The 24552-nt window shown below is 42.5% G+C and overlaps 1 protein-coding gene across 1 annotated transcript in view; it reads left to right on the top strand.

Moving 5' to 3' along the window:
* Positions 1-620: 620 nt before the first annotated feature.
* The window catches only part of TEAD4 (TEA domain transcription factor 4), a 46265-nt gene continuing 22333 nt past the window's right edge, over positions 621-24552 (top strand). The window contains exons 1-3 of the mRNA XM_082309177.1: positions 621-745; positions 20342-20406; positions 21345-21407. Of these exons, the coding sequence (XP_082165303.1) occupies positions 739-745; positions 20342-20406; positions 21345-21407 (135 nt within the window). The 5' untranslated portion in view covers positions 621-738. The remainder of the gene's footprint in view (positions 746-20341; positions 20407-21344; positions 21408-24552) is intronic.

Raw genomic sequence — 24552 nt, 5'->3', positions numbered from 1 at the left:
AATGTCAGTGTTAAAAATGACACCGACTACTAACTCTGATCCAGTGAAACAGTATCTAAGAAAATTTCAACTCCAGTGCTCAGTGATGACTAGATAATTCATCATTGCTTTATTTTGTATAGTCTTTCCCACAGACTTGAATCCCTGCATGCGTGCTTCAGAAAGTTAAATAACAGTTACACAGATAATGACAGCAGAGGGAGAAGGAAATCAGGAGACAAAGACACAGGCCAGAAGACATAGTATCTGAGGAGAATTGGGAAGTGATAGAGAGTTAATGAGATACAGGAGCAAGCTGTTGTATCAGAAGCATTTGTAGAAAAGGTTTTCATCTCAACAGTAATAGAAATCAGGCACGTGGTTGAGTTACCATTTAAGGTAAACCTCCTCACTGAGGTTTTTGTTTTGTTTTGTTTTCTCTTTAGTATCTCCTCATTTTCCTAGAGAGAAGGATTTCTAACTGACAGATGGGATGTGTTTGTCATCACAGGTTCTGAGTCTGCTTCTCCGCGTGGCACCTTGGAGTTTCTAGCTGGCACCATTACCTCCAACGAGTGGAGTTCTCCCACCTCCCCTGAGGGGAGCAACGACTCAGGGGGCAGCGAGGCCTTGGACAAACCCATTGACAATGACGCTGAGGGTGTGTGGAGTCCGGACATTGAGCAGAGCTTCCAGGAAGCGCTAGCCATCTACCCACCATGTGGACGGCGGAAGATTATCTTGTCAGATGAAGGCAAGATGTACGGTAAGGAGAAAGAAAGGGCACATCACAACACTCCAGGCAGCCTGCCCTGTGCAGGCCACTTGCCTTGTACCAAATGATGTTTTGAATGAACTCTTCTCTCGGGCGATCCCAAGTTGGTCGCTTCAAGTGGTATTTAGGAAAATCAGTGAAGATTTTAATGTTCCATGCACACAGATCAGAAGGAATTACAGATGTCTTTTTCAGGGGAGTATCAATAAAGTAGATCCCAGAGCTGGGCATGCTACTGAACTAATTTTTGGATAGATATATAATGACTTCATGCTGTGACTAAGTCTATCTTTTATGGTATCTCTTGCTGCTGTCTCCAACATTCTTGTTATCCTAATGGGTAAAGGTCTGCGTCTCTGGTGCTAAAGGGCAGAAGTTCAGCCCCTGAACACCTGAATGGCTCTGCTGGTGGTGTGCAAACACCTACAGTTTAACTAGCTACACTTTTGACATCTTAAGAAGGGCAGAAAACAGACCTCTCTGGCTGCTCCTTTTCATTGTAGTTTGCCTTCTTATAGCCCTGGCATGAATGTCTTTCACCTGTGGGTTCCTCTCAGCTAGCTAGCTAGATACCCAGCCCCGAATGCAGAGAAGCGCTGGCTTGCAGCTGCAGCAGAAGTCAACTTTTTAGGTGGTGGACATGATTTTGAATTGGATTTTTGGCCTATTCCACAGTTAAAATTTCTCTCTTGATTTTGTCCACAAAAAAGCTGGTCTGGGCTGGATTCTCTAGCTCAGTATTGGAAGAAGCCACATGGTATTTCTGTGACTAAAGAGCAAAGCAAAGGCTGAAAGTGCACAATATTTGGTTAAAAGTCCCAAGGTGTTAAAACTGTTTCTCAAAGGACTAGCAAGGATCTTATAGAAGGCAGCCCTCTTCCTACCCAGTCAGTGCTTGCTTTTTTTCCTTTACATTGGAATCCGTATGTCTTTGCAGGCCCCATCATGGGAGCACCATGCCCTGAAGCTTCTTATGGAGCACTTCACGAGTCATTCTGCAGGTTTTTGTCCACCCATCGGGCCATTGTTCCGTGAGCTAGGGAATGGATTGCTCTCACTATGGGGGCTGGGTGGGGTCTTGTTTACACAGCCTTATCTACAATGGATGGTTTTACTGGGTACATACATCATTGTATCTGTACAGAGCAATGTATGTTGAGTAAGGCTGATCACCCTGAGGCTCAGCAAGTGTCAATGTTCTGATGCAGACATCAATTCCTGCTCTATGCTGGCACAAACGTTTTTGTGGTTGTGCTATGGAACTGACCAGGGAACTGATCCAGCTTGAAAACTACCACAGCCAGAAAGGGGAAAAAAGTGAACTTTAATTTGGATATGCCCCCTGATTTGTTTCACTGCACAGCTGCTTGTGCTGGTACTTAGAGAAGGGATGATGAAAGTGGGAATGAGCAGCCATGGTTGAAATGAGGGTAGGACTGCTTCTTCCAGGAGCAATGCTTGCTTAAAATGTTACTCAAACTAAAATATTACTTGAAAATCCACCCCATGGTTATTAAGCATCGATTAGTGACATGCTCCTTGCTGCTGTAAGTGTGCACTAGTTTTCATGACAGGTGACTTGTAAAATTACTGGTGAAAAATTACAGTTGTGTTTTAAGACTGTCTTCATTTCTAATCATTTTGCATAGTCCCTGAAATACTTCAGCTTTGCAGTGGATGTGTCAGAGCAGAGAGCGAAATGGACCAGAAAAGAAATAAGAGTGAGAGCAAAAATAAATATGAAATAGAATGGCCTACAGAAACCAACAAGATTTAGCTGGGGCTTGACCTAGCATGGACTGGTGTTTAGTGGAGAGTCTCTAGTTAACTACACTGGTGAGCTGCAGAAAGTAAATAACCCACTTGCAGGGTGAAAAGTTTAGGCTAAGCTCTGGGAGAAGAAATGAACAGCTTTTCTGCAAGCCCTCCCCCACTCCTCCAAATGGGACAGTGTCCCTGCTTGCCTTCCGTGCACCTGTTCCCAGCGTGGATGGTTGGTTCGATGTGCTCCTGACAGAACCTGAGGCACTGATTTATGCCCTCCTTTGCTTACTAATCTCCAGGATCCATGCCAACTAAGCGGGGCCCAGCCTGGGATCTATAGAAAGATATGACCGGGCAGGGAGAATAAATATAGTCCCTGATTTCATCTTCACCACTTCAGAGCCAGCTCACAGAACAGGACAAGCTGTATGTGGAGGCGGCCCTGCCTCCAAGGGACGGTTGTTTAGCTGTCCCATGACCGACTTGCACAGAACTCATTGAACCAAAGGGCGAGTGTTATGGAGAACTGTATATGCCCCTTCCCCTGACAAAAGGGGAACCAGTTCACTGGTTCTCACTGAGGAGTGGCTCATGTGGTACTACTTTTCTGGGCATGATGTTCCAAGTCCCGGGATCTCTTCTATGTGCAATTTATATACTTCTCACCTGTTGTGAGGCAACCTGTTATCAGTTTAAAGTTAGTAGCTTTTACCAGCAAACATGTTGAACAAGCTGAAGTGCACCAAGCCAATATGAAGAACTTGCAATATTTTGTTTGAATTTAAAATTGCACAGAAAGGTGTGTTTCAGCCTACACGCAGGCCTTATGCTCACATTCCCTAGCCTTTTCTGAGTCTGTTTGCTGCTTACAGCTCTTTACATGACTGCTGATTGCTGAGTGGACATGATTCCTACTTCATTTGGAAGTCAGCCAAGCTCTTCTCTGTACATTGATGATCTGTGTCTTGATGTCTTTGCTGCCTTCTTTTCTTTCATTATCTTCTTCCCCTCTAGACGTGTTCCATTACTGGCGGCAGCATCCTGACTGAATAAGCTCATGCCACAGCACTGCTCCGGGTACGAGCCCTCACTGTCCTCTCCAGCAGTCTCTGCTTAAGGCATGAAAAGCTGTCTTGTCTGATATGGGATGCTATCTTTTCTCCTAATCACTGTCTTGATGTTACAGGTAGCAAGTCCAGGGCACCATTAACTTCCTGATCTGATGCCTTCTGGTACCACTAAGGTCCTGCAGGATAATTTTTATAAGCGTTGCCTGCTAGAATACCATGGGGGTACCATGTTAGAAATTTGGCTCTTGCATTTTCCAACTATGTTTTTCCACAGGAGAAATAATATCTGTAGCATTTGTACCAAATAAGCAATCGTAGAATTCAGTGTTAGAGTCACTGTCTCTTCACATCTTCAGTACTAGTCTAGAGAAAGGAGAGGGGGAAAAAAGCTTAGTACCTTTGTGTGATTTGCATGGAAGTGCTAAATAGAGCAAGTCTCCCAACACTACTGAGGACAGAGAAATAAAAAATAGTAACTAGCAAAGTGATATTTATTTTGACAAAGCACTGCTGGGGCCTTGATTTACAAGTGAGGAGGTAACAGCTTGGAAGAACTGAGCTACTGCCTTAGCTGTCCAGTGTTCCCTTCCACTGCACAAACATCTGGCTTGGAGCTCTTTTTTGTAAGAGGAGTTAGAATTGGCAGCTGTTTGTTAGGCTGCTGTTCTGTAGGAGGCAGTAGTTTAGCAGCTGGTTTACAAACCGCTCAGCCATTTCTGTGCTGAGCAGCGTAGGGCAGACAGCTGGGGGCAGTCATCTATCTCCCAGGCTGGTACCACCTGTTTGTGAGTCAAAGCCCTGATATGGATGATAAGAAATACTTAAAGATGCCCACAGCTCAGAGGCTGAATGATAGAAGGATGGTTAACCATGTTACTAGTTAAAACCTGGAGCAGGCAGTGAACTGCAAAAACTGGAGCCTGCGACATGAATTAAGCTGGCATAAAAGGTCAGTCTGATGCCAAAAACTACCATGTCACAGGTGGTCCATCCCACCCCTGAAGTGACTAGCTAAATTTGAAGGATATTGCCTTCATCTCAGAGATATGTTATCAGTTAATGTTTTCCCCGACCTCAAAAAGTCACTAAAAGTAAAACTGAAAAGTAAACAAATAAACCCAAAGAAGCACAAAACATGCACTGCCTGTCTCAGTTCATAAACACTACTTCTCCTCGAGGGGAGGGAGAAGCATGGCAGCTATTTATTACAAATATGAAAACCTTCAAGGTGTCAGTCTTCAAATGCTTTCTTCTATATCTAGTTTAGCATCTCAACTGATGATGTTTCAGTCAAAACAATTGGAACGTGCTGAGAATGTGCTCAGTTTACACTGAACTGGCTGGCCCAGGTAATTGCAAAACTTGGATTTCAGCTGTGATATCCCTCGGAGATATCACGGTTCCTATCCCTTCCATTATTGTGACTTAGTGAATCGCAGAACAGCCCTTTATCCCACAGTTTTGGTAACAAAATCGAATCTCCCATTTCAAACACCAGAAGACAGGTGCAACTTAGATTTGTGGACAGTTGGTCAGGATGCAGACTTTTCCCTCCTTTTCCTGGTAGTAGGTGTGCTGTTTTTGGAGTTGCTCAATAACAAGGTTTTGTTTCACTGAGTCAGCTTTCAACTTTGCTTTTGTGTCGTTTTAGTTCTCTGTTGTTGACTAGATGAAGCCCTATTTCTGGACACCTTTGCAACAGGTTAAACTTTTGCTGGAGTTTGTCAAGTTTTTCCTTCCATCTCCTTTGTAAGCTGAGTTTAGGGTTCTTCATGTTAAACTGTATGTCAGTTTAACTGGTGTTTTCTCCATGCAAACATAAAAAGAAATATTTTTCCATGAGTTCCAAGCATTTCCTGAATATTCAGAAATTTACTGCTTTTGAAATGCCAACCAACCAGGAAACTGCTTGCTGTTGCAGTTGATAGAGTTAATAGTACTCGCTGTGGCATCTTTCCTTAACATACTTAGTACTGAACAGAAATATATTAGCAGTTTTATTGTGTATTAATTACATGTTATTAAAGTTATTGTGACTACTTTTTGGTGGGCTTTATTCTGTTGTTTCAACAAAGGGCACATGCTTTTTCCTGTCCCTTTCAATTTTTAGCAGCTTTGTAGTCCCATTTTTATCTGTCAGGCTTACAACCAAGTGTGTTGTGTAGGATTATGTTTTTCTCGCTGTATATGTCTGCAGCCACAAAGCTTTCGTCATGTTCAAGTACTTCCTTCATTAGCAACATTATATTGCCCTTTTAGCTCTTCCTCTGTCTTTTTCATTTCTAAATTTCAAACATTTAGTAGTTCTCCAAGAAAGAGTTGATCTGTAGTGGTATATTGTCAGCAAGGCACTTGTTCTGATTTTTTTGCACTGTAAATAACACAGCCAGTTTAATTGATTTCTAGTTTAGTAAGCCAGCTTTATGCTTTGTAGCTGTATCCACTCATCTGCCTTGTACCCGAGAGACTGTCCCAATTTCATTTGCCAGCCTTTTCCCCTGTTGCAAGTCATTGTTTTGCTTCTGCTGTGCTTCTGGATAACTTTACACATTTCCAGTTGTTTTCTGAAAAGTTTAGTAAAAAGGCCTTAGTGTTTTTTTACGTTTTTAAAAACACTGCGTACTTTCACAATTGGATCCAAGTATTTCCAGTTGCTAATCTGCTCTTAAATATACAAAATGTTCATTTACATTTAAAATTTCAGATTAAATTCAAAACCTGGGAAAAAAATCAGACATGGAAAATGGAAATTAATAATGTCCACTGGCTTGGGTTTCTCTTTTTCCTTAGAACAAGCACATGTAAAACTCTTCTGGACAGGTTTTTGCAAACATATTACCAGAAAGATCTCAAAAACATGGAGTGAGTTCTGAGAAGAGCAACAAGCATACCAGACTTAATATTGAGCTCTGGGAGTTGAAGGGACTGATTTAGGAGGAAAGATTAAAGTAGCTAAATATACATAGCTTGGCTAAGCGATGACTGAAAGGTGGAGGGTGGGGGGACACATAATAACAGTCTAAAAATATTTGAAGGGTGTTAACATTTAGGAGGGAGAGGGATTTTATGTGGAACATGTGAGCATGACTAGGATTAATGGGAGAGAAAGAAGGAATATAGGATGGGTATCACTAGAAGCTTCATGACAGTGTGGTGCTCAGTGCTGAGGGATCTCCCTTCTGTAAGGAGTTAGAATGGAAATGCTGTTGTTGGGGACTTTTAAAATTGTATCAGGCAAAACTGTAAGGAATGTATTTGTAAAACTAGTCCCAAGGAATGCTCTGTGTGCGTGCGTATGTCTGTTTTGTATGAATGAGAGGTGGATTCTAGATTACACTTACTATGATTTTACACAGGAAACGGAGAACAGTGGGCATTAGGTGGTGACCAAATATTGCTTTCCACTGTGAATATCTGCAGTTTTTTCAAAATTGTTGGTATTATGATTTATACCATGTGTGTTTCTGTGACATGAATAGGTTTATTAGACTGATGGACACAGAGGCCCTTTCTCAGGTCTGACACAGGAAGAGAAAACTTCAAGACAAATACAAGGAGTGCTTTCTCAGAATTTGTCTTAATTCTGTTGATTAGTCAGACATCGGGTAGAGAAGGGTGATAGCATTTCTCAAGCAAGGGGCTGCACATACATAGAGGGAGCTAAGTGTCTGTATGGAGATTGTGTGGAGACCTGGCATAGGAAAAAAAGGAGCTTTCTTATTTCTACAGTGTGAGTAAGCAAAACTTATTACATGAACTCTCTTTTAAAGGATCTTTCAAAAGCATGCCTTATTGCTGGAGGGCATGTATGAAATATAACTTAACAAAACTTTGATAAAGTAACCCTATACATCTGTTAAGCAAAAACAGTACAAGTCAATATAACCTCTCCAGGTTCTAGTGCCTTAAGGGGTGCCCCGAAGTGAAGGAAAGGTGCTTGATCAGAAAAAGACAATATTACAGCTAAAAGAAGAGGCAGTATTCTCATTCACGTAGGATCCAGATAATGAACACAGGAGAACTAGGACTGTCTATTGGTTTAAACAGTTGTTCATTAGTTAATCCATAACAAGCTCTGTATTGTCTGTGTATGGTGAAGATCTGGGCAGCAAAACTGGGAAGGCTGTGTGCAGTTTGTGCCCAGACAGATGGTCTTGTAAGTCTGTTGGTCACTGGCAGAGCTGACTTAAACCTCTGGGGCCTGGGTACACCTGCTGCTGAAGGGTGCATAGCCAGCAGCTGTTCCTCATCGCTGTCACCTTGAACTTGTGACCCATCTTCTGGGTACTCCTTCAAATTCTCTGAGCCTCACTGCATGCACATATACAGGCATGGTCTTCATCTGTCTCTAGCTTCTTGAACAGGAAATGACATTGTTTCCATTGAAACTTTTTCATGTATAATGAAATTTTACATGATTTGTACAGTAATTGCAAATCCCTTTTCAGGAGCTTAGATTGGAGTCTGTGGACTGGAGTGGCAGGAGTGTAACCAGTGCTTGATGAGAATCCAATAGAAACGACCCAAGTTGTCGACTGGAAGTGCTGTAGATATAGGCCTATTTCTAAGTGTGACAGTATTACAGGGAAACACACGTGCATGTGTGGTATTTAGCATAATGTTGCTTTCAACCTTGGCTGGGGATTATAAGCATTCCTGCATATGAACTCTGTATCATCATCTTTAGTTGTAGAATCATAGAAAATGGTGCTGGGAGGGACCTTCAAAGGTCGTCTCATCTGTTCCTGTGCCGGGAGGCAAAACAAGCTCTACTTAAACTGTTCATGCCTAGTCTGATCCTTTATGGCTAAGGTTGGAGGAAAGTGATTTGACAATTCTAGATACAGCAGCCTTCATCTAGAAGGCAGTTGAAGCACCTATTTGCAAATTTCCTTCTGGATCCCTGCATTTTCAGGTAGCCCTGCAGCTTAAATAGTTTTGTCATCTTCTTGTTCCTGCTCTCCTGTCACTGCCTGAATCATGGTTGCCCAGCTATCTATCAGACTTCTGCTGTAAACTCAGTCAGGGAACAGGTGTTTAAAGAATGTAGAACAGAATTGCTCCAGTGTTAGGAGCAGAAAGAGAGAGGGGGAAAATACTACAAGCCACCGTAAGGAAATTTTATGAACTTGGCAGAATTCAGCTATTATCCAGACCAGTTCCTGGGTAGCTACCCAGTTATGAAGCCTGCATTTCTGCTAGGCTTTTCTGTCTACGTTCTCTTTTTACCTGTTATAGAATATGGCATCTTTAACAACTATTTTTGCTACTGCTGGGATGGTGTAAAACTGTTCTGTCTTGAGACCAAGAGTATATTTCCTTCAGAAACAGTGAGATGACCTGCAGAAGAAAAGGAGTTGCTGCTCCCATTTCCTTGCTCCCCTGCTCTGCTCCCGATTTTGTGCTCCCGCTCTTTAGGCTAACTGTAGACTCCTTGCTGATCCATTTTAGCTTGCTAAACTGATAGAAGACTACTCTGGCAAAATGAGCTGTACAAATTTCTGCCAGATTAGAGAGCTGAACTGACCTGTGGAATGATCTGGTGAAAGGGAGTTAGGTGAAAAAGGCAAACACTTTTTCAGCAGGAGCCAGCCATTCGTTTAAGCTGAAGCTATAACTTGATGGTTTAAAGTAGTCATGGACAATGACTTCACTCTAAATTATGATGGCAAAAACTGAAGGTGGGCGAAGCGGCAGCCATTCCACTTACAAAATCAGTATTCATTTATTTGTATAATACAAGAACAGTCTCTGGGTTCTTTTGCTCTCCTTGAAGCTGCTGCATAATTTTCGGTCAGTTGGCCGGGACTGGGTCCTGGTGTAGTCTTACATGTCAAGTGAAGCAGTCACAACTCCTCGCAGGACTAAGCCAGAGCAGGCCATATGCCTTGAGAACTGCATGGTTCTGTGCTGGTCGCAGCAAGTGGCTGCATGGATCTCACAGACCCGTTTTAGTTCTGGTTTCTGTGATAGCTGAAGCTTTGAGTACTTGGTCAGCCTGTCATCTGGGCATGTGCACAAGATCAGCACTTGGGCAGAAATCTGCAAGAAACAGTGTACTATTGGTGCCAGCAGAGGCAGCTGACTGCAAAATGAGGAGAGGTGCTGAAGTTTTTTGCTATTCTTTGAGGCAATATCATTGAAGTGCTATTGAGAGTTGCTTTCAGATATCCTGCAGCTATTGGAAGTTATTGAAACACGCAGACAAGACATTTATTGACCTAAGGAAGAATTTAGCAGAAGTCTGGGTCTGTAATGTAGAACTTGGACTCATGGGAACTGGAGGATGTTGTTATAGTTAAGCATTAGTTTCAGTGCTACCCTCAATGCTCATGTTTTTCTGAACCTGGGCCTTAGTGAGTGAAGTATGTTTGTGCCTGTATAATGTTGTCATTCTCAGGTGTCCTAAGAGACTGAAAGCTGTTAGTTTGACATGCCTTTCCATGTAGGATTGTTACTGGCTGTTTCGAGTGTTATCCGATACACTCTCTGGCATATGAAGGACTCGTATTACTATATGCAGCTGCTTTTGTGTGATTGCGGGATTTCCCAGCCAAAGTGAATCTAAACAATTTCTATAAGATTCTCATCAGTCTTACTCTGGGAAGCACCAGAACAAGCCCCAGCTCTGTTCCTGTTGCAGCCCTTAATGTGTATATGGAGGAGTACTTATTGGATGGATTATCTTACATTTCTGTGGCCTGAGGTGATAATGTGGGAAAACACAGCTGATGAGGACATTCAATTTATGCACAGAAAAACTGTATTAAAGGCTGAGGGGTGGTGAAGAGCTGTGTAGCCTGGAGCTTCCCATTAGGCTGATGGCAAGGGATTGCTGCATGCATACATTGTTGTACCTTAGTAAAAACTCATCTTTACAAGGAATAACTCCACATGCCTTTGGGGCAGTAGTTTGGAGGCACTTTAACTCTGTCTAGCCTTTAGACAAATGATGCAAGTACAAGAAGAGCCTTGCCCATTTTCTTACCAGTGTGTGTGTGTGAGGCTTAGGTGGAGTTCAGTTCCAGGCTACAGTTTCTCTGGTGGCCAAACTGGTTTAAAAAGTTCTGCCCTGATTCTTTCTCTGTTCTCTCTGCTGTGCCAACGCTGTGGTTAGTGTGGCCACAAAATGAACTAGTTCACCAATCCAATTGAAAATAGGCTGATTGGGAAAAACAAAACAAAACAAACAACAAGATCTAAATGGGGGGGGTCTTATTTTTGAATTTTTGCTAATTAGTTCAGAGTGGTGTATGTCAGTCCTTCTCCATTGCCCCCCTCCCCTTCTTCCAGCAATTTAATTGGTACACTGCACACAGGAGTTAATGGAATATGGCAGGAGGAGGAATGGCCAGCTGAGGAGAGGGGAACTTCTTTAGGTTGTTCCGTTGATGAAGAATTTGTTGCTGTAACTACACCTGTGGTGACTGACTTTTCATTTATCTCCACTCCTTGTTTGGAACCAATAAGAAGCTTCCCAAAACCTGCAGGGTCTGTAATTATTATCCCTTAGTCACGCACCTTGCGTGAAGTGTCTTAAACTGGCCATCAAGAAACAGCAGTTTCTAAACAGGGATAGCATTTCTTGTGTTTCTAGGTGTGTATTTAGGTTATACAGTGGAAAAGGAGAGGAGTAAACACTAACCTTCCCAGCAAAAGGCCTTTTATGCAAGATGGGGTTTCAGTGTTTAGACCAGTTAGTAAATGAGACGACTGAGTTTTATGACCTCGGACAGATTGATCACCCGACTGCCATTTCCCCACATGAGGTGCTTGACTGGCACATTCTACCCAGCAAATAAAGCTTCAACTTCTTTGTCATTTCAGAAGAGGAAGGAGCTCAGCACTTGCACAGTCAAATGATGAAAACAGGTATGTCGGGGAAGAGGTGACGATGTGGTGGTGCTAATCGCTTCAGTATTGTGTTTTCAGGGATCTGAATGTTTTGATATTTTTCGGAAGTACTGGCTCAGCTTTCTTTGAGTCTTCATCCCAAAATCCCCATATTGTAGGGACTGCATGAGCTTAGGCAATCTTCTTGTGGGAGGTTAATACTGAGCAAATTCAAGCATGGAATGAATGATCAGAGTGAGGAAGCTTTCTTGTCACAGCTGAATAGAAAATTCTCTGGTATGTTTAACTGTGCTACGGGAACTCGAACCTGACTATTAAGCACTGAAGTTCTGCATTGGTGGGGGGGAGAGATGTCCTCACAGGACAGGCCAGTGCAGTAAAATGCAGTATTGTTTTCCATGGTCTCTTTCATGGGAAGTGATCACAGTATGGTGGTCATAGCAGTGTATTAAGTTCTTTTATTGCCTTCTGAATACAGTTCTCTGGATTCAGTGTAGAAGTTAGGAATAAAAATACAGGTAGTTAAAAAAAGCCTCGAAAGGAGCTTGATCAGAGTGAACTTCGTCATTATTAATATATCATTTAAAGAGTCGTCTCCTGTTCCTAACTGAAAATAAATATGCTGCTCTTGAGATTGTCCACTGCTGTTGGGGCTACTTCCCACAGGGATTTGCCACAGTTGCAGGCCAGATAAATGGGAAAAACAAAACACCATGCTGCATTAGTTGCTCAGTATGTTTAGTTTATAGGTACCAAGAAAGACTGAAGACCAGTGAAGAGCAAAAAAGAGTTTAGAGATTAATGGTGGGGGAGTGAGGATGGAGGTTCCCAAGGAGAGATTAAAACATAGGAATGAATAAGGAGATGGTTATTGCATAATTTTTATTGACTTTGGGGACAGTCTCTGCTCTTGTAGTGGAATTAATAGTAAAAGTAAGAGCTGAAACAGAGAGGAAGGGAAGGATTGAGCTTTTGAAAGAGTTTGGGTGATGAACACCATCACTGTACTATATAAGTTGTATATTAAGACAAAGCTCAGAAGGAGGGGGAGAAGGACCTAAAGGAGAGAGAGAGGCCAAAGTCTGAAACTTCATAGACAAGTTTCCTGAAAAAGAAATTCTAAGGTTGAAAGCAAGCATGCTAAGTAATCAAAAAGGATGTGGCATTAATGATTGCCAGAAGTCAAGGAAGATAGAAAAGGATGAAGGGAATCCAGGCCAGAGAAGGAAAGGTCATGTACTGCATTTTCACTTGACTTGAAAAAGCTGGGCTGGGAAATTGGGAAGCTAGCAGAATCTTCTCACCAAGGCTTTGGTAAGAAAATATTGTTTGTGATGAAGGGAAAGTCTAATAAAGATAGCATTAAAACTAATGTAAAGGGTTATATCAGTAAGAGTTGAGTGTCTGTGCGTCTTGATCAAAAGATGGGATTAGCTGCCAGAGAGACAAAAATGTGGGTTTTGACACATGCAGTCCTGTTTCTGGAAAAGGTGATGCCCAGGAAGGCATTTAGTGTAGCTGGGAGGAGGAAGCAGTGGAATGAACGATGGAAAGTAAAGCTGTGTGGGGAGGTATGGATCGGGGCAGACCCCAGTGGCAGTTAGTCCCATATTGTACGTGCACATGTGAACATAACACACTGCATTTGCCTTAAGTGTCATTCTGGTAAGACTTGCTCGGCAGTTAGTTTTGCTTCATATGCATAGAGAAACATTGACGTTTGGTGGGCAGCTGAGGTGTCCTTAAATTCCCTCTTGTGTCTAGATTTATTTGTCATGCTGTCTGATGCACACAGTTCATTACGTTTATGTTGATTGTAATCAACAGTTAACTAAATGCTTAGCAAGTTCAGGAGACAGCCATGTCCCAGTAGCTATCATTAAATGACACAAAGAGATTGAAATTATAGTTGAGATGGCTTCTTTGACCTTGCTTTGATTAACTTTTTGCTTGATACAGCTGGATAGTTGCTTCTGTAGTTCTCTTATCTTTGCTGCACTTCACAGGTAGGTGCATATGTTTGCTTTGGATACAGAAAATATAGCGCTACCAAGAAGCTCTGCTACTTTCATGTAGTTTCCTGCTGGAAGGATTTTGCAGAAATCATTGAGTTCTTTGCTCTCACAGAATAGAGGCTTTTGGCTCTTCTACTTTCTTTGGCAACAGGTGTGCAAGGAAGTATAAGGCTTAAAGAAATCCTTTGTCTGCCTCTTGTACAAGCAGGAATATACCATTACTAGCAGAAAGCCAGCACAAAGCTTTGAGGTAGGACTGGGAAATGCTTTCTATGGCTGTGGGAATTTCCTTGATTTTCCTCCTTCCTTAGAGGCAGACATTTCTCTTGTATTGAAAGGAGCACAGGTGTAGAATGAAGAATCAAAAAGCCTCTTTGTTCACTTCTCTTAGCAACACCTTCCTGGATAACTACTGAATGCAAAATTTTGCAGTTTAGTGTAAGATGGAGTGAGAGCTAAATTGATGCCCTTGGAAATTTATCTGTTAGGAGTGAGAGGTAAAGAACATGAGAGTATCTCTTTACTCCTTTTTTCATGCCATGCTTCCAAGGGGAAGGCTACAGGGAAGATAAAGAGGTTTTGGGTGCTGCAGTGCAGTTGGTATGTTGGCTAGAGCTTCATGAAACCCAATGCGCAGTTTCGACAGAGGAGGCACAACTGTTGGCAGGTTCTGGTGACCGTGGCAGGCCTCAGTGAGAGTTATTCTAAGAACACAACATATGATCAGATTACTGAGGGACACTTTACATGGCTCTAAAAAATGAACCATCTGATGGTTTATGACAGCTCTGCCTGTTCCAGCCAAGTGAGCAGTGCTAGTCTTTGCTGACCCTGCAGACAGGGTTGTGAAACAAAGAAAGTGCTTTCCAGAGGCTGCGAACCTACAGGCTTCCAGCAGCCTAATACCTGCTTACATCTAACTTCTGATAAGCAAGTCCTAAATGTCTTTTGTTTTTCTTCTCTTGCAGTTTTGATTCATGGTAATTTAATACATTCTTGCTGCAGAGTTTACTGGGCTTGGCAATTTGCATCGTTCTATATTTAGTAACCCCTGTGATGCTAATGTCTTTGTAGAGTGATGTGGGTTTTTTACTACCAGTATCTTTATTAGCTTAGTATACTCTGCCACCTTTCTGTTTTTCCCTAGCTCTGTGGGGACACACTTCTGGAAGAGGAAGGCTCTATGAGAGAAAGGCTGTATGAGAGATGGTGGCAAGTGGGAAGTGAATTCTAAAACTGGAAATTTTGAGGATCCACATTTGAATGCTCTCTCTAGAAAATGTCTCTCTAGAGAATTTCTCTACCAGCTTTTAATATGTGCAGTTTGTACAACAGTTTCCCCTCCCTCTACTCTTCTCCAGTGAAGTACATGGCCTGAGAGAGCTTTGCAATTTTTGCTGATGTTGTCAAAGACAAACAGTTAAACCCATACTTAGGGAAACACCTCTCACTTTCCCAGGCTCGACTACAGTTTATTGCCTCTCCTCCCTGCTTCCTAGTCTCAGCTTCCTTTGTTTTTTTCTATATAACACTCAGTCCCTCTTCCCTTAATGAGGTGCTGGGTGGCACAGGAGGTTGGGGTCACTGTGGAAAGGTTTCTTTCTGCCATCTTTGCTTTTTAGGTTTTTTTTCCTCTGGTGCTCCTTGCTTCTTGGTGCTCCTCTGCTCCTACATAGGTTCTGGATGGGCTGTAGTCCTTTCAGTGTTGTCCCTGCTCTGGCATGGGTCCTCCATGGGCTGCAGTTGCCTCAAAGTGTACTCCTTCTGCCATGGAGCACCTCTTTCCAAGAGTACTTTTCCAGACATGTCCCCAACGATGTTCCCTACCACATGTCTCCTTTTCTCCTTCCTTTTCTCCAAATGTGTCTTTTTGCATATCTTGCATTTCTTGTTCTGTTCATCCTCACACGTCTCCTTTCTGTGGTTCCTTTTGTGTGTCTCCTCATATGTCTCCTGCCCCTAATGGCTATTGGCCTTTCCAAAATATGTTTGAGCAAAGGTAGCTTGTGCTCCTCTGACTGGTTGAGATTTTGATGGATTGTTATTTTCATCATTTTGGAGATGGATGGGATCGATTGTGACTGGTATGGGGCTGTTCATGGCATCCTCTCATGCAGATTACCCCGAGCCCTCTACTGCTGAAGCAGAGTAGTGCTTTGTCAGACTGCTCAGTCTGTATAATTTCTTGACTTTCATGGAAACACAACAAAGCTAAATTTGCTCCATAACATTTATTATATCTGGTTGAGAATCCATTGAAATTAGTTTTGCAAGGATAACCCATATTTGAGCCAGTGTCTGGAGAGTTTCCATGTGTTTAAATTGTCAGTATAGCCCAGTATGTAACCTTTGAAAGTTTGCCTGAAATTCTCCATATCCACTTCTTCTAAGGCTAGTTTTTTCTTTCTCTTCCATTAACTCATTCCCCTTGCTCCTCAAAGGGTCCTCTTGCTGTATATAAATTTTCCTTCTTGTTTCTTTATAGATAATGGGGTTTGAGCACCTTGTTTTGTTCTCCACATTTCCCAGTTCTGCTGTGTGTCAGACTGTCCTGAAATTTCATATATGCCAGCATCAGAATAACTTCTGCTGTTTCTTACCTTTCAACTTGGATCCATGTCCAACAGATGGAGTCTTTGAAAAGCTGTAAATATTATTCTTGGTACTAGAAAAAGGTGGTGTGGGTATGTGTTGCTAGTAATTGGTCTCAGCTTTGTAAAAAAGGTTACGTTGGTTGGAAAAGCAGCCAGGTGGAAGGTAGCATAACAGCATCTCCTCCCATCAAACTCTCCTGGGCATGTCACCATGCTAATGCTGAAACCGTGGGAACTGAAGAGGTCAGTGGTTACATGCTGGGCATTGTGTTTCTGGCACAGAAATAGTTCCTAATTTGTGCATAGAGGAGCTGGAGCTGTTTTCTTTTCTCAGCTACAGACCTGATTCTTCTCCCAGGGGAATAAGGAAAGCTTCTGTAATGACACCAATAGGAAAAGATTAAGATCTGTAAATGTAAAATGCTTTCCCATCCCTATGTGTGCTTTAGTTATGTTTCATGAACATGGCCTAAATGCAGTCATGGACATTTACATTCTTCTGTTTCAGAAACAGATGGAATTAGGAGCTTTGCCAGCCCTTCCCTAAAGGGTTGTGTGGTCAGTCTCTAGCATAGAGTCCTTCCTTGCATTCATTTCTTTCATGGTTGTGTTAAACAAGGGTTTTAAATAAAACCAAGTGACAGCTTATTCATGGAATATAAAACTGCTGGAATAAATATTGCATCTATTTTCACGGCTTGCTTTTTTGATGTCTGTGATGACCTAATGTACAAGTTCTCCATTCAGCCCATAAACTTTCCATAGAAAATACTGGGTTTTTGTAATTTTGTTATAAATAAACTTCACAAGAGCTGTGGCTTTGTTTCCCAGTTTATTCCTGCTTCGTTCCTCAAACACTTGCAGCCCTATAAGATGTCTCACAGCCTTGCACTTCCCACTCCCAACTTTTTATTGAGGTACTGTTTTGCTACTAGTATGGTCACCACAAATGTATTATTTTGCAGAGACTGCTCTTTCTGTCATGTTTTCTGCTTTGAATCAGCCTAGAATTCAAATGTGTAGTTGCTGCTTTTCTGTTTCTGCTCTTTCTTCCTCCATCTCCAGGAAGAGAATAAAACCTGTGTGTCTGCTTAGATTTGATACATGAGAGCCAGCATACAGAACCTGCATAGTCTGCCTCCTGTCTTGGTGTCCACTCAAACAGTTCTGTGGTGCTAGCTGTGAATCGGGTCTAAGCGTGCTTCCCCTGATCACTGCTGAAGTTGTCAGTAGCTCAGCCTTCTCTGCCTCTCCTCCTGATTTTTAAATCCTGGACCTGAGTTGTCTGTCGTTTCCTGCTCTCATTCCAAGCAATTTCAAATTCCGTACCAGTGACCCTGTAGCTTCACGTTTTGTTAGCCATTTCATTCATGTTGCTGTTAATACCATTTCCCTCATCTGTCACTGTGACCGTCTTTTCTTTGCATCTCTGCATTGGCCTCTCCTCTCACATTGAACATAAAGCTACTTGTCTTCATTTCCCTTGGCCCTGAAGGGCCTAATCTCACTGTGTCATCTCTTAAAAATCAAGGTGTAAAACCTAACCGTCTTCAGTCTGCAATATATGCTTGTTCCATAACTGGACAAGGATTCCTTCACCTCTCCCAGCCAGTGCCCCACCTTCCTGTTTATGGGAGCTCCCCAAACCTTCCACAAAGCTAAGCTTCCTTCTCCATATCTTTTCTGAAGAATGCTCCTTTTTTGGGATGTCTGCAAGAGCCTGAAAGCACTTTTTTAATTCACTGTATGATGTCACACTGATAAATTCTGTGTAACTATTTCCATGTACTTCCCCATTGTTTATTTTCTTGTACTTAAGAGTCACAGAATGACAGACTCATTTAGGCTGTAAGGGATCTCTTCAGATTGTCTAGTCTGGCCCTACTGCTCAAGCAGGGTCAGCTGCAGCAGATTGCCCAGGATTGTATTGAGGCAGGTTTTGAGTATCTCCAAGGATGGAGACTGTAACATCTCTGGGCAGCCTGTGCCAGTGTTAAACCACCCTTGCAGTAAAAAAGTTTTGTGGTGTTTATTTTTCTTGTTTTCAGATGGAATTTCGTGTGTTTTTGTTTGTGCCCATTGTTTCTTGTCCTCTTATTGGGCACTATTGAGAGGAGGCTGGCTTCCTCTTCTTCATTGCCTCCTGTCAGGTATTTATATGCATTGATAAAACTCCCCCCCCAAGTCTTCTCTAGGCTGAACAGTCCCAGCTCTCTCAGCCTCTCCCCATATGAAAGATTCTTCAGTCCCTTAATCATTGACACAAAATTGGGAGGAGCCATTGACACTCTCAAGGGCAGAGAGGCCCTGCAGAGAGATCTGGGCAATCACCAACTGTATGAAGTTTAACAAGGGCAAGTGCCGGATTTTGCACCTGGGACATGGCAACCCTGGATGTACATACAGACTGGGGAACGAGAGGCTAGAGAGCAGCCCTGCAGAGAGGAATCTGGGGGTTCTGGTTGACGGCAAGTTGAATGTGAGCCAACAGTGTGCCCTGGTGGCCAAGAGGGCCAACCGAGTCCTGGGGTGCATCAAGCACTGTATTGCCAGCCGGTTGAGGGAGGTGATTGTCCCGCTCTGCTCTGCACTGGTGTAGCCTCATTTTGAGTACTGTGTGCAGTGTTGGGTGCCACAGTACAAAAAGGACACGAAACTACTACAGAGCGTCCAGAGGAGAGCCACAAAGATGGTGAAGGGTTTAGAGGGGAAGCTGTACGAGGAGCGGCTTAAGTCACTTGGTCTGTTCAGCCTGGAGAAGAGGAGACTGAGGGGAGACCTCATTGCGGTCTACAGCTTCCTCACAAGGGAAGGAGGGTGCTGATCTCTTCTCCCGGTTTAGGTTGGACATTAGGAAAAGGTTCTTCACCCAAAGGGTGGTGGAGCACTGGAACAGGCTCCTCCAGGAGGCAGTCATGGCACAAAGCCTGACAATATTCAAGAAGCATTTGGACAACGCCCTCAGACGTATGATGTGACTTTTGGAGTTGTCCTATGTAGGAACAGAAGTTGGACTCGATGATCCAAGGAGGGTTGCTTCCAACTCAGGACATTCTATGATTTTTGTGGACCTTTCGCTGGACTCACTCCAGTATGTCCACATATTCCTCATGCCAAGGAGCCCAGAACTGGATGCAGTACTCCAGATGTTGCCTCAGCAGTGCTGAGTAGAGATGAAGGATCCCCTCACTTGACCTTGATAGCACAGCTATCCGGTGTACCAGCCTCTTCAGAGTTTTGTATTTTCTGTGAACTTGCTGAGGGCACGCTACGTCCAGGTCATTAATGAAGATGTTGAACAGTATTTGCCCCAGTACACCACTAGAGACTTGCCTCTAACTGGACTCTTTGCCACTGATTAAAGCTCTCTAGGCGCGTCCATTCAGCCAGTTTTCAATCCACCTCCTTGTCTGCTTATCTAACCCATACTTTGTCAGATTGCCTATGAGGATGTTATGGGAGACGGTGTCAAAGCCTTACTAGAGTCACCATATATACAGCTCTGTACTTATCCAGCAAGACAGACCTCGCTGTAGAAACTATCAGGTTAATTAAGTATGATTTCCCATTTGTAAATCCAAGTTACATTTGAAAAAGAAAAAAAGAAAAAGAAAGAAAAAGAAAAAGACCTACCTTTAACTGAACTAGAAAGATCCTTCTGCATGTATCCAACCTACCTCTAAAAGCTTCTCCTAGGTACCACGAAGTTCCCTCTGGTTGTGCTACTCAAAACCACCTTGCCATGCCTACAAGGCAATTGTACCACAGAGTATGATTTCCCATTTGTAAATCCATGTGGACTACTTCCAATCACCTTCTTGTCCTTCATGTATCTGGAAATGGTTTCCAGGATTACATGCTCCATCACCTTCCAGGGACTGAGGTGAGGCTGGCTGGCCTGTTGTTTCCTGGATCTTCCTTCTTGCCTTTCTGAATGTTTTAGGGCGAGTGGCTTTCCTTTTTCTTCTTTGTTTGTACTGGTGATCTTGATACATATTTACAGCTTCTATGCGCTGTGGTAATGTAATTATTAAGCAAAGCATATGATTCTCCTTTTTATTGGTAATTTTAAGCTATACAGATGCAAACTGGGAAATTTGCAGCCCAGAGTTCTGCTCCTAAAACTCAGACCTCTACCATGTGAACTAATGAGCACCTTTCTAAGAGAGAAAATAGTGTGACAGAGTATCACCCCACTGCTGATCTCTATAGATAGATAATTCCATTGTACATCTTTTCCCTGGGATCATAGCTTTCTAAACTTCTATTTGCATTATTTCTCTGTTCCAGGCCGAAATGAGCTGATTGCCCGCTATATTAAGCTGAGAACAGGGAAAACACGCACAAGGAAACAGGTAAGTGTAAAGTTTTCTTTGTAAACATTAGCTTATTTGGACTACAAGACATGCTGAGGGCTTATGAGAACAAATTCATTGCTCTTCACTTGCTATTAGTTTCTGGCTTTGCTGGAAAGAGATTGTTGCGCTGAGCTGGTTAATAAGAATGGTGAGAAGAGTCAGCTCAGGCATTTTATAGTAGGACTGTAACGCTCATGTCTCCCAACGACATTGTGACACACAAATTTTTCTACTGTTAAGCAGTGTGTGATTTTATTTGGTTGGTCTACTAATGAGCTTTTCAGTGAACATCAGGGGTCCTCTATATGAAGATTCTTTGTTCAGCCCAGACAGATGGACAGCAATTGCAATTTTGAAAATACCTGGGACATGGGATGAAAAAGGAATCTTTGTAATTTGGGAATGACAGTCTAGGCTATGCTGGACAAAGCACTGAGCAACCTAGACCTGCTTTGGGTAGGGGGTTGGTGGATAACATCCAGAAGTTCCTCCCAACCTAAATCATTCTATGATGCGTTTCAGCCCACATTAGATATGGGGAAGTTCTGAGAGTTCTGTGTTCTCATTATATAGATATGGAATATGGATTTTCCTTCTCCCAAGAGGAGGCCAAGATGGGGAGCAGAGAGATCAGAACTCTCAATCCCTTTTTAAGGGGATTTAAGGATGGGTTCTTTAGTTTTAGGGGAGGTCTCTGGCTTAATAAATCCCTTTGAATTGGAAAAGGCATTAAATGGCCCAACTTTGCTGGTCCCCCACCTCATTTCATGACACTTAAGTTATGTTCAGAAAAGCATCTCATTGCTACCTCAACCCACCCTCCCCCTAACCCTAAATAACTCCCTATTGCACAAGGTGCCTCAAGTACGTTTACTTCTGCGAGTAGCTACCAAGTACTCCTCTAGAATGAAGATGGATTTTGTCTTTCAATGCAGGTATCTAGTCACATCCAGGTCCTGGCAAGGCGGAAAGCTAGAGAGATCCAAGCCAAGCTCAAGGTACGATGGGTATCCTTTAACATATCACGCAAGCCCCCTGAGTCAGCCATTCCCTCATCCATTCCCTCTTTGAATGGCCTTAAAAAAGGGCGATATTAGCCACTGAACTGTAGTAAGCTGGGGAGGAAAAGGTACTTCCCAGGAAGTGTTGTGCAAACACTTGTATTGTTGTAGCTCTGTGACGTCTGGAGCAATTCTATTTAAAGAATAAAGAAACAATAACTTTAATTTTTATGTGTCTGACTTCTACCTCCGGTTTACGCTGCTGTCATCGAAGTCTGAAAGACCCTTATACTTGGGAGTATGCAAAGAGTGTTTACCTGAGAAGGAGGGGTTTATGGTTACAAATGCTGACAAGTAATCAGTCCCTGGTGTTGCGGGGGTGTTGGGAAAGGGTAGCCTTACAGTTACTGCAGTGCTAGTTCCACCTCATACTAGTGGTAGTGATCTGGAGCTGTCTGTGAGAAAGTGTTCTGAGTTGGCATAACCACAGAGAGGAAGCGATAAAGCCAGCTGGCATCTTCTCAGGTAAAATGGTGCCAGCTGAATAGGCTTTGCCCCTTGATTAATACAGACCTAATTTGAAGAGGCCTGGGCTAACAAGAAACAAAATGGTTGACTATTTGTTTGAGCAAATCTGTGTTTTCCTTTCTATAGGAAGAGCTCTGAGATCAGTCTAATGAACTGATGCCACTTGACATTTATTTACACCCAGATTTGAAGCAGGGAGATGGTTTATGTGCTCAGACTGAATTGTCAGAAATGTCAAGAAGGTCAAGTTTATGGGTGACAGTTGCCCAAGAGGGTGTCCCCTGTTAGAATGTGAGCCATCCAGAAAGGACTGGCTGAGCAGGATGAAGTCATGACTGCACCCCCCGCATCCCATCCCCAGGTCCATTTTAGAAAACGGTGTTGTGTCTGTCATTAGCCTGTTGTGTTTCCAGCTGCTCCGATAAAGAGAAGGAGCCACAAATTACAACTATCTAATTCAGTGCTTCTAGGTAGGGCTGCTTAAGCTTGCAACCTGTGGTGCTGTTAAATGGTCAATTCAGGCAGAGGCCTGCTTGAGAGGCAAGTTACAGCGAGTAGGAAACAACAACTGCCCGGGGTGTTAAAAGATTTACTGCTGCTTATATCTGTAACCTTGATTCCGTTCCTTGCATGTCACAGCTCTGGGATTTGGCGTGATTGAAAAGCCAGTCAGCCGAGCCTGTTCCCACTTAGCACACAGGAGCTGGCCGTTTTTGTTCTCGGGGAACGAAGGTGTCTCAGGGAGCTCCATGGAACCATTGGTTGTTCTCCTTTTACACCACCCCAGGCCATGCTGTGAGCTCTGCCCAGCTGCCTGCAGTGAACCATTCCCCAGTACCAGACTGTTCCTTTCTGCCTGCAGAGGCAAGTCTGTAGCACTGATTCAACTCATTTACTTCTTTTCTTTCACTAGTCATTTTCATGGAGCAAGGAAATGAAATCACAAAAGCTGCTACCCTTCTTCCAAGTTCCTGCTGATAGCTGTGTGTTCTTCTATCACTGTTCATTTTCCATAGCGAGTATACGTTTTCATATTTATATCCTAGAGATTAGAGCAGCTACACACTGACTTTTCAGAGCAATTACTATAATACTACCACACAAAGTGGAATGTCTTCTCTAAGTGTGCGCTGTGCTTGTAATAGAGAGAAGTGGGAAAGTAGGGTAAAGCTTGGAGAAGAATTGTTCCCAGAAGTCAGTAGTTTTCCATGTCCTAGATATCACCTGTACTAAGGAAAAAGAGGGAAACTGTGGTATTATTATTATTATTATTATTATTATTATTATTATTATTATTATGCATTTTGAGAATAATAAAAGAAAATACAAACTTTGCAAATGTTTGGTAAAAGTTTTTGTTCCTTCATTTTCTTTTTTTTTTTGTACTGGAAACACAATACAAATGAATACAGAACTGCTAGCTGAAAGAGAAAGGAGGTGTCTTTTACAAAAACATGCTTTTTCCAGCAGTCTGTCAGGCATTTAAACAAAACCGAAAAGCACAACAGGGGTTAATAGATAAAATCTTTTCCCTTCTTAATTGTTTTTGTTTTTTTATTTTTTTGTTTGTTTGTTTGTTTGTTTTACTTTAATCCTTCCATAAGTAAATGCTTCTTCCCCATAAACTCATGTATAAACTCAGGTAGACGAATATGATTTTTCCAGTGAGAAAGCAAGTGGAGGATAAAAATCCTTTTCTGCAGTGGCAACTGGGAAATGGTCCATATATATGTCATGAAAAAACAAAAGAATCCTTACCCTTAACAAATGTTGTAGGTAATCCTGTGAACTGAGTATTCCCTAAAGCATCATTTAAACTGGATTCTGAAAAACTTTTCCATAGCTTTGGAGAATCTTAAGAACTTTCTCAGCAATTAAAATGTTTCCCTTCCATTCACTTGAATGGTACTAACACGAGTCACAGATACTGTAAAAAAGAAGATACATAAGTATTGCCCATTCCTACTGATCATTCCACTTAAACGTTATCATTTATTCTTGAGCTTTTGTTGTGCCTCCTCCAAATCCACATCAGAATCCTGGGCTTTGAACTTTAGAAAACCTTAGAGAAAGTGGAGGGGTTACAGAGAACGGAGACCCAAGGGTGAGAACTTACTGCAGTTCAATGAATGCAAGTGGGAAGTGAGAATTCCTGAAGAAGACAGAGAGAGCTTACCTCTTTCAGCAGTCTCTCCAAGCCATGAATTCATCTGTGGCATTGCCATTATCACTATAATGTCACAGATAAATGTGGAGTGTTTGAAGGATGAAGATTAATTGTAGGGGATGTAGGAGGAAAGGCAGAATGTGGGGAAGTGCTTCTGTTTGCCTGTTTATTCCTTAGAAGAAGAAATGAAGAATTCTATTTGTTTTAAACATACATCAGACCCCCTAGTTGTTGCACCATCATTGTCAATGCCTGTAAAAATGTGTACAATTCCACAGCCGTGTTAAAATACAGAAAGGAATGTCCTTGCATGTGTGCCCTTGGAGGTTATTAAGATTTCCTGTTTCCCCAGGGCTAGGAATAAAATGATCAACTTTACCTGAGTCTAAGGCAGTCCCAAATTGAGGTAGTTGTTTTGCAGTGATGATGACAAACTCCTTTTGTGAG

The sequence above is a fragment of the Platalea leucorodia genome (genome assembly GCF_965183815.1).
Source record: "Platalea leucorodia genome assembly, chromosome: 4".
In the NCBI taxonomy this organism is placed as follows: Eukaryota; Metazoa; Chordata; class Aves; order Pelecaniformes; family Threskiornithidae; genus Platalea; species Platalea leucorodia.
Note: the sequence above shows the minus strand (reverse complement) of the source record. Positions and strands in the feature narration are given on the sequence as shown.